This window comes from Oncorhynchus mykiss, chromosome 13 (genome assembly GCF_013265735.2).
Source record: "Oncorhynchus mykiss isolate Arlee chromosome 13, USDA_OmykA_1.1, whole genome shotgun sequence".
In the NCBI taxonomy this organism is placed as follows: Eukaryota; Metazoa; Chordata; class Actinopteri; order Salmoniformes; family Salmonidae; genus Oncorhynchus; species Oncorhynchus mykiss.
Genome location: NC_048577.1, coordinates 6532833 through 6547983, shown reverse-complemented (window position 1 = coordinate 6547983; position 15151 = coordinate 6532833). Strand labels below are relative to the sequence as shown.

Here is a 15151-nt window from a genome sequence, read left to right as displayed (position 1 = left end):
CCACACTGTATTTCTCTGTTTCTTCATCTCTATCTCTCTCCGATGGCTGGACCTTACTAACTCTCTCTTTCTCCTTTCTCCCCTCTCTCCTCATCCCCTTCACCCTGCCTCTCCATCTCTCTTTCTCTCCTCGTCCTCCACATAATCCCCTTCACCCTGCCTCTCTTTCTCTCCTCGTCCCCTTCACCCTGCATCTCCATCCCTCTTTCTCCCCTCTCTCCTAACCCCTTCACCCTGCCTCTCCATCTCTCTTTCTCTCCTCGTCCTCCACCTAATCCCCTTCACCCTGCCTCTCTTTCTCTCCTCGTCCTCCACCTAATCGCCTTCACCCTGCCTCTCCATCTCTCTTTCTCTCCTCCACCTAATCCCCTTCACCCTGCCTCTCTTTCTCTCCTCGTCCTCCACCTAATCGCCTTCACCCTGCCTCTCCATCTCTCTTTCTCTCCTCGTCCTCCACCTAATCCCCTTCACCCTGCCTCTCTTTCTCTCCTCGTCCTCCACCTAATCCCCTTCACCCTGCCTCTCTTTCTCTCCTCGTCCTCCACCTAATCCCCTTCACCCTGCCTCTCTTTCTCTCCTCGTCCTCCACCTAATCCCCTTCACCCTGCCTCTCTTTCTCTCCTCGTCCTCCACCTAATCCCCTTCACCCTGCCTCTCTTTCTCTCCTCGTCCTCCACCTAATCCCCTTCACCCTGCCTCTCTTTCTCTCCTCGTCCTCCACCTAATCCCCTTCACCCTGCCTCTCTTTCTCTCCTCGTCCTCCACCTAATCCCCTTCACCCTGCTTCTCCATCTCTCTCCTCGTCCTCCACCTAATCCCCTTCACCCTGCCTCTCTTTCTCTCCTCGTCCTCCACCTAATCCCCTTCACCCTGCCTCTTTCTCTCCTCGTCCTCCACCTAATCCCCTTTCACCCTGCATCTCCATCCCTCTTTCTCCCCTCTCTCCTCATCCCCTTCACCCTGCCTCTCCATCCCTCTCTTTCTCCCATCTCTCCTCATCCCCTTCACCCTGCCTCTCCATCCCTCTCTTTCTCCCCTCTCTCCTCGTCCCCTTCACCCTGCATCTCCATCCCTCTTTCTCCCCTCTCTCCTCATCCCCTTCACCTTGCCTCTCCATCCCTCTTTCTCCCCTCTCTCCTCGTCCCTTTCACCCTGCCTCTCCATCCCTCTCTTTCTCCTTTCATCCTCTCTCCTCGTCCCCTTCACCCTGCCTCTCTCCTCGTCCCCTTCATCCTCCCTCTCCATCCCTCTCTCCTCGTCCCCTTCACCCTGCCTCTCCATCCCTCTCTCCTCGTCCCCTTCATCCTCCCTCTCCATCCCTCTCTCCTCGTCCCCTTCATCCTCCCTCTCCATCCCTCTCTCCTCGTCCCCTTCACCCTGCCTCTCCATCCCTCTCTCCTCGTCCCCTTGACCCTGCCTCTCCATCCCTCTCTCCTCGTCCCCTTCATCCTCCCTCTCCATCCCTCTCTCCTCGTCCCCTTCATCCTCCCTCTCCATCCCTCTCTCCTCGTCCCCTTCATCCTCCCTCTCCATCCCTCTCTCCTCGTCCCCTTCATCCTCCCTCTCCATCCCTCTCTCCTCGTTCCCTTCACCCTGCCTCTCCATCCCTCTCTCCTCGTCCCCTTCATCCTCCCTCTCCATCCTCTCTCCTCGTCCCCTTCATCCTCCCTCTCCATCCTCTCTCCTCGTCCCCTTCATCCTCCCTCTCCATCCTCTCTCCTCGTCCCCTTCATCCTGCCTCTCCAGCCGTATGAGAATGGTGATGCGGAGCTGGTGGAGAAGACCAGGGGAGCTCCTCTCATCCTGAAGGGAACAGAGGACATGATGACGTCCACAGAGAGCTGACACGAGCATGCGGGCGCACGCACACACACACATAGTGTGTGATTATTTGGGGGGAGTTTCTGAATCATGCTAAATGTTTTCATTGTATAGATGTGATAGTTTAGTTGTATTGATGTAAAATGTTGTTTGTATGATACTGTATGTTACAGAAAACATGACTACAGTTACCTACAGGCACTGACATTTCTGTTTGAAACAACTTTATTGACATTGTCCCATATACACTCCTCAGATATGTGTTGACACGTGGTCTACCTGAGCCAGTCGGCTCAGTAGAAAAGTCATCATTACAATCACAACTGTATATTTCTGACTTTATTTTTCATTTGACATTTTATTTATGCATTTTTGTTGTTGTTGATCTTACGATAATAGTCTGCGCTGAGTGTATACAGTGAGGGGAGAGGTGTGTGTGTGTGTGTGTGTACTGCATAACATGTTAGGTGAGTTTTAAGAAGGGGGGGGGGGGGGGGGGGGTATTTGTAAAGACATTTTACTGTTATTAAATGTATTGTTAGGTTCTGAACAGAGTAAAAACTCAAACGGACGACTGGTAAAAACTCAAACCAAGTTTATTCACCGCACTGAATGCCTCAGCTGCAAGCACATTTCACACATGATCAAACAGGCATTTATACATCAGGGGTGTATCTTCTCAGAACTGCCATCTGTTGCCCAATACTGCCTACATGTTGCATCGTTGTCTTGGCCTTCCAGCCATCTGCCAGCCGTCCCTCTTATCTGTCTAGCTGTCTGGAGAATGAAGGAATAGACTATAGGCCAGTCTGTATTGTAGACTGATGTGTTCTGGTTGTTTCTGTGACCTCACAATCAGTTTCATGGTCAGAAATGATGGAAACCGCTTCTATTAAAGAACCTACAACACTTCTGACTGTCCGTCCATCTGTCTCTCTGTTACTGTCTGTCCATCGGTCTCTGTTACTGTCTGTCCATCTGTCTCTCTGTTACTGTCTGTCCATCGGTCTCTGTTACTGTCTGTCCATCTGTCTCTCTGTTACTGTCTGTCCATCGGTCTCTGTTACTGTCTGTCCATCTGTCTCTCTGTTACTATCTGTCTCTCTGTTACTGTCTGTCCATCGGTCTCTCTGTTACTGTCTGTCCATCGGTCTCTCTGTTACTGTCTGTCCATCTGTCTCTCTGTTACTGTCTGTCCATCGGTCTCTGTTACTGTCTGTCCATCTGTCTCTCTGTTACTGTCTGTCCATCGGTCTCTGTTACTGTCTGTCCATCTGTCTCTCTGTTACTATCGGTCTCTCTGTTACTGTCTGTCCATCTGTCTCTGTTACTGTCTGTCCATCTGTATCTGTTACTGTCTGTCCATCTGTCTCTCTGTTACTGTCTGTCCATCTGTCTCTGTTACTGTCTGTCCATCTGTCTCTGTTACTGTCTGTCCATCGGTCTCTCTGTTACTGTCTGTCCATCTGTCTCTGTTACTGTCTGTCCATCGGTCTCTCTGTTACTGTCTGTCCATCTCTCCCTCTCTCTGACTGTCTGTCCATCTCTGACTCTGTAGTGAACGGGTGCACCCTTAAGGAGAGATTACTGGTACGTACCCCAACTCTCACCATTACTGGCTGAAATCATCTCTGAAAAGGGAAAATGTTTATAACTGAGAAACTATAAAAGGGAAATGCTGGTTATGAATATTGAAATATGCCTGTTAATATGCATTATTTTCATAAGCACATATGAAAACATTTTTCACCATAAAAATAATTTCCCCAAATTACAGACTACATGTTGAGAAGCTGTTATTTTTCTCTTTCATTTAAAAAAATCTGTTACTGTTTTTTAGTTTTATTTTTGTACCAAAACATCTCTAAATAAAGCCAGAAAAATGAACACATTCCTAATCTGTGTCTGTCTGCCTGATCGCTTGGTTATGCCTGGCGGCGGCCATCGCTTGATCATGTCTGTCTTTATGATGCTGCTAGGAACGAGAATAAAGACACAAACTAGAAGTTAAACACTCTCTGTCCACCTGTCTCTCTCTGTCCACCGGTCTCTCTGACTGTCTGTCCATCCATCCACCTGTCTCTCTGTCCACCGGTCTGTCCTGTCTGCTTGCCTGTCCATCCATCCGTCTCTCTGTCCAGGGCCGAGGTCAGGTTTAAAGTAAGGGGTTAACATTTGCCAGGGATAATCTCTCTTTGGGAGGTGATTCCTTCTTGATGTTAACCAGAGAGAATATCGTTTTGGCTGGTGGTGGAGGAGGTGATTCCTTCTTGATGTTAACCAGAGATAATATATTTTTGGCTGGTGGTGGAGGAGGTGATTCCTTCTTGATGTTAAGCAGAGATAATATATTTTTGGCTGGTGGAGGAGGAGGTGATTCCTTCTTGGTGTTAAGCAGAGAGAATATATTTTTGGCTGGTGGTGGAGGAGGTGATTCCTTCTTGATGTTAAGCAGAGATAATATATTTTTGGCTGGTGGTGGAGGAGGTGATTCCTTCTTGGTGTTAAGCAGAGAGAATATATTTTTGGCTGGTGGTGGAGGAGGTGATTCCTTCTTGATGTTAACCAGAGAGAATATATTTTTGGCTGGTGGTGGAGGAGGTGATTCCTTCTTGATGTTAAGCAGAGAGAATATATTTTTGGCTGGTGGTGGAGGAGGTGATTCCTTCTTGGTGTTAAGCAGAGAGAATATATTTTTGGCTGGTGGTGGAGGAGGTGATTCCTTCTTGATGTTAAGCAGAGAGAATATATTTTTGGCTGGTGGAGGAGGAGGTGATTCCTTCTTGGTGTTAAGCAGAGAGAATTTATTTTTGGCTGGTGGTGGAGGAGGTGATTCCTTCTTGGTGTTAAGCAGAGAGAATATCTTCTGCTCTCCTTTCTTCCTCTTACCCAGAGAGAGAGACTTCGGTGACACTGACTCCTTCCTAGAGTTACCCAATGACAGCCTCTTGATTGACAGCGACTCCTTCCTCTTCCCGGCCACTGAAAACGTATTATTGGGAGTAAGGACCTCCCTCTTCAGGTTATCCACTGACAGTTTGTCCAGAGGAGGAATAATGATGCTTCTCTTCTGTTTCTTACTGGATAGTGCCCCCTTCAGTTCACTCCAGGTCAACACTGAGTCCTGTTTCTTCTTTCTCCCCCCAAATACAGTCTTCTTAGAGGAGGAGCCCCCCATAGCAGATAGGGGGAGAGGAGCCCACCGTAGCAGACAGGGAGGAGAGGAAGAGAGCTGAGGTTCTTGTGTACTGATCTGGAATGACATAATAGCAAACGGTTCATTAATACTAAGTTCAAATGACCCAAAACAGACATAATGCAAGACTACTCATTTGCACATAGACACACACACACACACACACACCAAACAAACAGCTGAACTTGGACATGAAACAAACATTCACAAGCAAATATTGGGAAAGACATATACACTTAGACATGGTACACAAAACCAGCATACAGTCAAACACCACAAACAAACTTTCAGAACATCTCTCTCACACACAGATACTCACTGTAGTTGTGTGTTGTGTCACTCTGCTGTCTCGCAAGTCTCCTCTGTGTCTCAGTCAAAATGGAGGCTGTATGACAGTAACACACCTGTTCTTCACCGAGTCAGGACTAAGATCAGATTGAGGATCAGATTCTAACCCACCTGTTCTTCCCCGAGTCAGGACTAAGATCAGATTGAGGATCAGATTCTAACCCACCTGTTACATTACTGATCAGAAGCTGTAAGTAACTTTAGTGTTGTCATCACCAGACAGGTTTAACAGGCTACACTGCATTCTAGCTGACTGTTCATCTTTGTGTGCTTCCTAAAGTGGGGGGGTTAGAAAACCTCTTCAGGCCACACCCCCTTCAGGCCACATCCCTCTTCAGACCACACCCCTCTTCAGACCACATCCCTCTTCAGGCCACACTTGAACATCTTGAACCAGATAGAAAGAATGGAGGAATGATGATGGACCTGTATATTTTAATAACTGACCTTTTTCCACCAACAAATCAGTCCACCCCCCCAAAAGTTTACCCATCCCTGCTGATATAGAATCACTCCCCCTCCTCCTCTCTCAATCACATTTAGTTATAAAGCCCTTTTTACATCAACAAATCAGTCCATCCCCCCAAAAGTTTACCCATCCCTGCTGCTATAGAATCACTCTCCCTCCTCCTCTCTCAATCACATTTAGTTATACAGCCCTTTTTACATCAACAAATCAGTCCACCCCCCCAAAAGTTTACCCATCCCTGCTGATATAGAATCACTCTCCCTCCTCCTCTCTCAATCACATTTAGTTATAAAGCCCTTTTTACATCAACAGATGTCAAAGTGCTTATACAGAAACCCAGCCAAAACCCCAAACAGAAGCAATGCAACTAGGAAAAACTCCTAGAGAGGAACCAGGCTCTGAGGAGTGGCCAGTCCTCTTCTGACTGTGCCGGGTGGAGATTATAAGAGTACATGGACATTAAGGCCAGATTGTTCTTCAAGATGTTCAAACATTCATAGATGACCAGCAGGGTCCAATAATAATCACAGTGGTTATAGAGGGTGCAACAGGTCAGAACCTCAGGAGTTAACCCTCTAGAGTCGATTGACGCACCGGTGATACATTTTTTAAAATCCCAATCAATATCTGTCAGTTTAAGGTGGAGATATAATATCTGTCAGTTTAAGGTGGAGATATAATATCTGTCAGTTTAAGGTGGAGATATAATATCTGTCAGTTTAAGGTAGAGATATAATATCTGTCAGTTTAAGGTGGAGATATAATATCTGTCAGTTTAAGGTAGAGATATAATATCTGTCAGTTTAAGGTGGAGATATAATATCAGTTTAAGGTAGAGATATAATATCTGTCAGTTTAAGGTAGAGATATAATATCTGTCAGTTTAAGGTGGAGATATAATATCTGTCAGTTTAAGGTAGAGATATAATATCTGTCAGTTTAAGGTGGAGATATAATATCTGTCAGTTTAAGGTGGAGATATAATATCAGTTTAAGGTAGAGATATAATATCTGTCAGTTTAAGGTAGAGATATAATATCTGTCAGTTTAAGGTGGAGATATAATATCTGTCAGTTTAAGGTAGAGATATAATATCTGTCAGTTTAAGGTAGAGATATAATATCTGTCAGTTTAAGGTGGAGATATAATATCAGTTTAAGGTAGAGATATAATATCTGTCAGTTTAAGGTAGAGATATAATATCTGTCAGTTTAAGGTAGAGATATAATATCTGTCAGTTTAAGGTAGAGATATAATATCTGTCAGTTTAAGGTGGAGATATAATATCAGTTTAAGGTAGAGATATAATATCTGTCAGTTTAAGGTAGAGATATAATATCTGTCAGTTTAAGGTAGAGATATAATATCTGTCAGTTTAAGGTAGAGATATAATATCTGTCAGTTTAAGGTGGAGATATAATATCTGTCAGTTTAAGGTAGAGATATAATATCTGTCAGTTTAAGGTGGAGATATAATATCAGTTTAAGGTAGAGATATAATATCTGTCAGTTTAAGGTAGAGATATAATATCTGTCAGTTTAAGGTAGAGATATAATATCTGTCAGTTTAAGGTAGAGATATAATATCTGTCAGTTTAAGGTGGAGATATAATATCTGTCAGTTTAAGGTAGAGATATAATATCTGTCAGTTTAAGGTGGAGATATAATATCAGTTTAAGGTAGAGATATAATATCTGTCAGTTTAAGGTAGAGATATAATATCAGTTTAAGGTAGAGATATAATATCTGTCAGTTTAAGGTGGGGATATAATATCAGTTTAAGGTAGAGATATAATATCAGTTTAAGGTAGAGATATAATATCTGTCAGTTTAAGGTGGAGATATAATATCCGTCAGTTTAAGGTGGAGATATAATATCTGTCAGTTTAAGGTAGAGATATAATGTCTGTCAGTTTAAGGTGGAGATATAATATCCGTCAGTTTAAGGTGGAGATATAATATCTGTCAGTTTAAGGTGGAGATATAATATCAGTTTAAGGTAGAGATATAATATCAGTTTAAGGTAGAGATATAATATCTGTCAGTTTAAGGTGGAGATATAATATCTGTCAGTTTAAGGTGGAGATATAATATCCGTCAGTTTAAGGTGGAGATATAATATCAGTTTAAGGTAGAGATATAATATCTGTCAGTTTAAGGTAGAGATATAATATCAGTTTAAGGTAGAGATATAATATCTGTCAGTTTAAGGTGGAGATATAATATCAGTTTAAGGTAGAGATATAATATCAGTTTAAGGTAGAGATATAATATCTGTCAGTTTAAGGTGGAGATATAATATCTGTCAGTTTAAGGTGGAGATATAATATCCGTCAGTTTAAGGTGGAGATATAATATCAGTTTAAGGTAGAGATATAATATCTGTCAGTTTAAGGTAGAGATATAATATCAGTTTAAGGTAGAGATATAATATCTGTCAGTTTAAGGTGGAGATATAATATCAGTTTAAGGTAGAGATATAATATCCATCAGTTTAAGGTAGAGATATAATATCAGTTTAAGGTAGAGATATAATATCTGTCAGTTTAAGGTGGGGATATAATATCAGTTTAAGGTAGAGATATAATATCAGTTTAAGGTAGAGATATAATATCTGTCAGTTTAAGGTGGAGATATAATATCTGTCAGTTTAAGGTAGAGATATAATATCAGTTTAAGGTAGAGATATAATATCTGTCAGTTTAAGGTGGAGATATAATATCTGTCAGTTTAAGGTAGAGATATAATATCAGTTTAAGGTAGAGATATAATATCAGTTTAAGGTAGAGATATAATATCTGTCAGTTTAAGGTGGGGATATAATATCAGTTTAAGGTAGAGATATAATATCAGTTTAAGGTAGAGATATAATATCTGTCAGTTTAAGGTAGAGATATAATATCTGTCAGTTTAAGGTAGAGATATAATATCCGTCAGTTTAAGGTAGAGATATAATATCTGTCAGTTTAAGGTGGAGATATAATATCAGTTTAAGGTAGAGATATAATATCAGTTTAAGGTGGAGATATAATATCTGTCAGTTTAAGGTAGAGATATAATATCTGTCAGTTTAAGGTAGAGATATAATATCAGTTTAAGGTGGAGATATAATATCCGTCAGTTTAAGGTAGAGATATAATATCTGTCAGTTTAAGGTGGAGATATAATATCAGTTTAAGGTAGAGATATAATATCAGTTTAAGGTAGAGATATAATATCTGTCAGTTTAAGGTAGAGATATAATATCTGTCAGTTTAAGGTAGAGATATAATATCTGTCAGTTTAAGGTAGAGATATAATATCTGTCAGTTTAAGGTAGAGATATAATATCTGTCAGTTTAAGGTAGAGATATAATATCTGTCAGTTTAAGGTAGAGATATAATATCTGTCAGTTTAAGGTAGAGATATAATATCTGTCAGTTTAAGGTAGAGATATAATATCTGTCAGTTTAAGGTAGAGATATAATATCCGTCAGTTTAAGGTAGAGATATAATATCTGTCAGTTTAAGGTAGAGATATAATATCTGTCAGTTTAAGGTAGAGATATAATATCCGTCAGTTTAAGGTGGAGATATAATATCTGTCAGTTTAAGGTAGAGATATAATATCCGTCAGTTTAAGGTAGAGATATAATATCTGTCAGTTTAAGGTAGAGATATAATATCTGTCAGTTTAAGGTAGAGATATTATATCCGTCAGTTTAAGGTGGAGATATAATATCTGTCAGTTTAAGGTGGAGATATAATATCTGTCAGTTTAAGGTAGAGATATAATATCCGTCAGTTTAAGGTAGAGATATAATATCTGTCAGTTTAAGGTAGAGATATAATATCCGTCAATTTAAGGTAGAGATATAATATCTGTCAGTTTAAGGTAGAGATATAATATCCGTCAGTTTAAGGTAGAGATATAATATCTGTCAGTTTAAGGTAGAGATATAATATCTGTCAGTTTAAGGTGGAGATATAATATCAGTTTAAGGTAGAGATATAATATCAGTTTAAGGTAGAGATATAATATCTGTCAGTTTAAGGTAGAGATATAATATCTGTCAGTTTAAGGTAGAGATATAATATCTGTCAGTTTAAGGTAGAGATATAATATCTGTCAGTTTAAGGTAGAGATATAATATCTGTCAGTTTAAGGTAGAGATATAATATCTGTCAGTTTAAGGTAGAGATATAATATCTGTCAGTTTAAGGTAGAGATATAATATCTGTCAGTTTAAGGTAGAGATATAATATCTGTCAGTTTAAGGTAGAGATATAATATCTGTCAGTTTAAGGTAGAGATATAATATCTGTCAGTTTAAGGTGGAGTTATAATATCTGTCAGTTTAAGGTGGAGATATAATATCTGTCAGTTTAAGGTAGAGATATAATATCTGTCAGTTTAAGGTGGAGATATAATATCTGTCAGTTTAAGGTGGAGATATAATATCTGTCAGTTTAAGGTGGAGTTATAATATCTGTCAGTTTAAGGTAGAGATATAATATCAGTTTAAGGTAGAGATATAATATCAGTTTAAGGTGGAGATATAATATCAGTTTAAGGTAGAGATATAATATCAGTTTAAGGTAGAGATATTATATCCGTCAGTTTAAGGTGGAGATATAATATCTGTCAGTTTAAGGTAGAGATATAATATCAGTTTAAGGTAGAGATATAATATCCATCAGTTTAAGGTGGAGATATAATATCTGTCAGTTTAAGGTGGAGATATAATATCTGTCAGTTTAAGGTGGAGATATAATATCAGTTTAAGGTGGAGATATAATATCTGTCAGTTTAAGGTAGAGATATAATATCTGTCAGTTTAAGGTAGAGATATAATATCAGTTTAAGGTAGAGATATAATATCAGTTTAAGGTAGAGATATAATATCAGTTTAAGGTAGAGATATAATATCAGTTTAAGGTAGAGATATAATATCTGTCAGTTTAAGGTAGAGATATAATATCAGTTTAAGGTAGAGATATAATATCAGTTTAAGGTAGAGATATAATATCAGTTTAAGGTGGAGATATAATATCAGTTTAAGGTGGAGATATAATATCTGTCAGTTTAAGGTGGAGATATAATATCTGTCAGTTTAAGGTGGAGATATAATATCAGTTTAAGGTGGAGATATAATATCAGTCAGTTTAAGGTGGAGATATAATATCTGTCAGTTTAAGGTGGAGATATAATATCTGTCAGTTTAAGGTAGAGATATAATATCAGTTTAAGGTGGAGATATAATATCTGTCAGTTTAAGGTGGAGATATAATATCAGTTTAAGGTGGAGATATAATATCAGTTTAAGGTAGAGATATAATATCAGTTTAAGGTAGAGATATAATGTCTGTCAGTTTAAGGTGGAGATATAATATCAGTTTAAGGTAGAGATATAATATCAGTTTAAGGTAGAGATATAATGTCTGTCAGTTTAAGGTGGAGATATAATATCAGTTTAAGGTAGAGATATAATATCAGTTTAAGATGGAGATATAATATCTGTCAGTTTAAGGTAGAGATATAATATCAGTTTAAGGTGGAGATATAATATCTGTCAGTTTAAGGTGGAGATATAATATCAGTTTAAGGTAGAGATATAATATCAGTTTAAGGTAGAGATATAATATCTGTCAGTTTAAGGTAGAGATATAATATCTGTCAGTTTAAGGTGGAGATATAATATCTGTCAGTTTAAGGTGGAGATATAATATCTGTCAGTTTAAGGTAGAGATATAATATCCGTCAGTTTAAGGTAGAGATATAATATCCGTCAGTTTAAGGTGGAGATATAATATCTGTCAGTTTAAGGTGGAGATATAATATCTGTCAGTTTAAGGTGGGGATATAATATCAGTTTAAGGTAGAGATATAATATCTGTCAGTTTAAGGTGGAGATATAATATCTGTCAGTTTAAGGTGGGGATATAATATCAGTTTAAGGTAGAGATATAATATCAGTTTAAGGTGGAGATATAATATCTGTCAGTTTAAGGTAGAGATATAATATCCGTCAGTTTAAGGTAGAGATATAATATCAGTTTAAGGTAGAGATATAATATCTGTCAGTTTAAGGTAGAGATATAATATCTGTCAGTTTAAGGTAGAGATATAATATCTGTCAGTTTAAGGTAGAGATATAATATCTGTCAGTTTAAGGTAGAGATATAATATCCGTCAGTTTAAGGTAGAGATATAATATCTGTCAGTTTAAGGTAGAGATATAATATCAGTTTAAGGTAGAGAAATAATATCTGTCAGTTTAAGGTAGAGATATAATATCCGTCAGTTTAAGGTAGAGATATAATATCTGTCAGTTTAAGGTAGAGATATAATATCAGTTTAAGGTAGAGATATAATATCCATCAGTTTAAGGTAGAGATATAATATCCATCAGTTTAAGGTAGAGATATCTGTTTGTTTGCATTGGATGCGTCTCAATCCACCACATCTGACAGCGTCTCATTTCCAAGTCTGCGGTGAAAGGTGACAGAGCGGTGTGTGTCAAGACCATGAGACATCCCGAAAATCGGTCTTCTCACAAAAATGTCTAACGTCCGAGACTCACGAAGAGGATGGTGTTCTCTCCGTTTTGCTCTATGACTCCCATAAGTGCCACAGGACTCATCTGAAGGGAACGGGACTCATCTGAAGGTAACGGGACTCATCTGAAGGTGACAGGACTCATCTGAAGGTAACAGGACTCGTCTGAAGGTAACGGGACTAAATGAATGTAAGTATGGAGGTAGTTTTGTGCCTACCCAAATAAGGGGTTAAATATGTGTAACAAAAGACAACAACAAAAAAATCCTGAGCCTTCTTGTATCTCCTAGATTTAGGACAGACACTTCAAAACCTTGTTTCTTTTCATTTATTTTTGGACTGTCCTTTTTTGCTATTTGTCAATGTGTTATTCAATTATTTTCTCTGGGCTACAGTAGTAAAGGCCAAATGATATATTTAAACAAATATTTGTTTTATATATTTTTGTTGATACCTAAAGGGGCCGACCCTAACGATAAGCTGGGGTAATGGCAGAGATAACGGTGCTTTGGCTTGAGGGGGAATAAGTGGGCCGACCCTAACGATAAGCTGGGGTAATGGCAGAGATAATGGTGCTTTGGCTTGAGGGGATGGTCTGGAACATTCTCAGTTCTGAAATGGAGATATTCATTAATAAGGACTTGAAGATATGCCACCTGGTCAACAGTAATGGCTGATGCACATATATATCCGACCATTTGTCTTCGAAGTTAAATCAACCGCCATACACCACTATCTGGTGTATTTTTGCACCCATCTCCTACGAAGAGGAGGACTGCTCTCAACAGACACTGGTTCTGTACAGTATGTCCCCTTAGCTTCTCCCTGCCAGGGCTGATCTCTGGAGGTTTGTCTTTACCATCACTTACAAGGTATTTCAATTGGCTGATGCATCTGTTCAATTCTAAATATGTCAAATGTTTCTCTTGATTTGACCCAATGATTCATGGACAGTGCAAGGTCCATTCATGGACAGTGCAATGTCCTCGAAGAGGTCATGACCAAGGCAAGAAGGCAGTCCAGGCTGGCAAACATGGAAGTACCTAAGCTCATTAAATAGAGGATCAAATGTGACACCTAAGGTTGCACATTTTGGGGTAATATTCAGAGGTGGAAACTTTCTGTGGGAATTAACGGGAATATATGCAAATTAATAGAGTGGGTTAGGTCTGCTCTATACCAAATTAGCATACCCCCTGAGTCTCTTCCCTGTTTCACACCTGGTAGTGTGGTGGATGGGACGACCAGCTCTCTGTAACCTAGTGGGCAACCAGTGGGTCCATCTCCTCTATACCACCCACCTGGTAGTGTGGTGGATGGGACGACCAGCTCTCTGTAACCTAGTGGGCAACCAGTGGGTCCATCTCCTCTATACCACCCACCTGGTAGTGTGGTGGATGGGACGACCAGCTCTCTGTAACCTAGTGGGCAACCAGTGGGTCCATCTCCTCTATACCACCCACCTGGTAGTGTGGTGGATGGGACGACCAGCTCTCTGTAACCTAGTGGGCAACCAGTGGGTCCATCTCCTCTATACCACCCACCTGGTAGTGTGGTGGATGGGACGACCAGCTCTCTGTAACCTAGTGGGCAACCAGTGGGTCCATCTCCTCTATACCACCCACCTGGTAGTGTGGTGGATGGGACGACCAGCTCTCTGTAACCTAGAGTGCAACCAGTGGGTCACCTTTATAACACGTTTCTTGTAGGATGACAAGGTCTGTATTTCCAATTTATTTTATATCTGGGTTCCTGCTCTTTAGGCCAAAGCCAGATGACCTCCGACCTTGTATATTCCAGGATGAGATAGTAAAAGCTTTATGTTCCATGGTGTCTAGTGTAGTTTTTGAATGGTTTAGGCTCGGACCATCACAGTAGGTGTGAGCAGAGCATGTTGAGCATCTGATATACACACCTCTTAGGTCACAGGATGAGGCTTCGGCAGGTGTAATAGTGGGGGTTGGGCCTGTTGCAGGATGTGGCTCGGCTGTAATAGTGGGGGTTGGGCCACTTGGTCTGCTCATGGCCTGGACATATGTCCTGCTGTCATGTTGAGGTCCTTGCCGTAGGGGTGTGGGGCATGGGGTGGGCAAGAAGGGGCATAGATCTGATATGCGGGGTCTATATACGGTGTGGCCAGGGTTTGCTTGGGTCTTAGCTGGTTTGGGTGTGGCTGGTGATGCTGTGGTCTGGGTGTAGGTCCTCTTGGAGTGGGTTCTCTCAGTGCAGGTCCTTCAGGAGGGGGTCTTGCAGGTCTGGGAGTGTGTCTCGCTGGTCTAGGCGGGGGTGTTCATTGCTCTGTTGCTCCTATGTGAAGTGCTGGGCCTACGGTTGAGGGTGATGTCCTTCAGGGTCCTGGCAAAAGTTGGGATTGCTGCCTTGTAGAGGTGAATCTGGTCATAAAGGCTGTTCCAAGTCCAGGGTGGAATGATTGGCCAGGTAGACATTAGGTCTCTCTCTTTCCTCTAGCAGTCTGCATTATCACCAAAGATGGAACAAGGACACAGATATTTCACCGGATGTCAAAATGTGAAGCAACGGGTGAAAATGGAATGGACAATTTTCTCATCTATGAAACATTTGATATTAAAGTTTTCAGTTTCCAAAACTAGAATCTGTTAACTTTGTAGACTTTACCCTTTGCCAAAGTCTTAAAACATTGTGTTGTTTAGAAGCAAAGGCACATTTAGTTATTGCACACGCGCACTTCACAGAGTAGGCGTTCCCTAACGGAAATATGCAAATGCATGCTAGAACGCGCCAACGTGATCTCCCTA

At 40.5% G+C, this 15151-nt stretch overlaps 2 protein-coding genes across 2 annotated transcripts in view; one reads left to right on the top strand and one right to left on the bottom strand.

Annotated features, from left to right (window-relative positions):
• The window catches only part of LOC110485423 (lysophosphatidic acid receptor 2), a 39443-nt gene extending 36710 nt beyond the window's left edge, over window positions 1–2733 (top strand). The window contains exon 7 of the mRNA XM_036940016.1: window positions 1747–2733. Coding sequence (XP_036795911.1) covers window positions 1747–1845 — 99 coding nt within the window. The 3' untranslated portion in view covers window positions 1846–2733. The remainder of the gene's footprint in view (window positions 1–1746) is intronic.
• A 518-nt stretch (window positions 2734–3251) lies between these two features.
• LOC118938169 (formin-like protein 14) lies at window positions 3252–5853 on the bottom strand. Its single transcript, XM_036940015.1, has 2 exons — window positions 5337–5853; window positions 3252–5074 (listed from the first exon to the last, which is right to left on the bottom strand). Exon 2 carries the CDS (start codon window positions 4997–4999, stop codon window positions 3977–3979), a length of 1023 nt encoding a protein of 340 aa, XP_036795910.1. The 5' UTR covers window positions 5000–5074; window positions 5337–5853; the 3' UTR covers window positions 3252–3976.
• Window positions 5854–15151: the final 9298 nt, after the last annotated feature.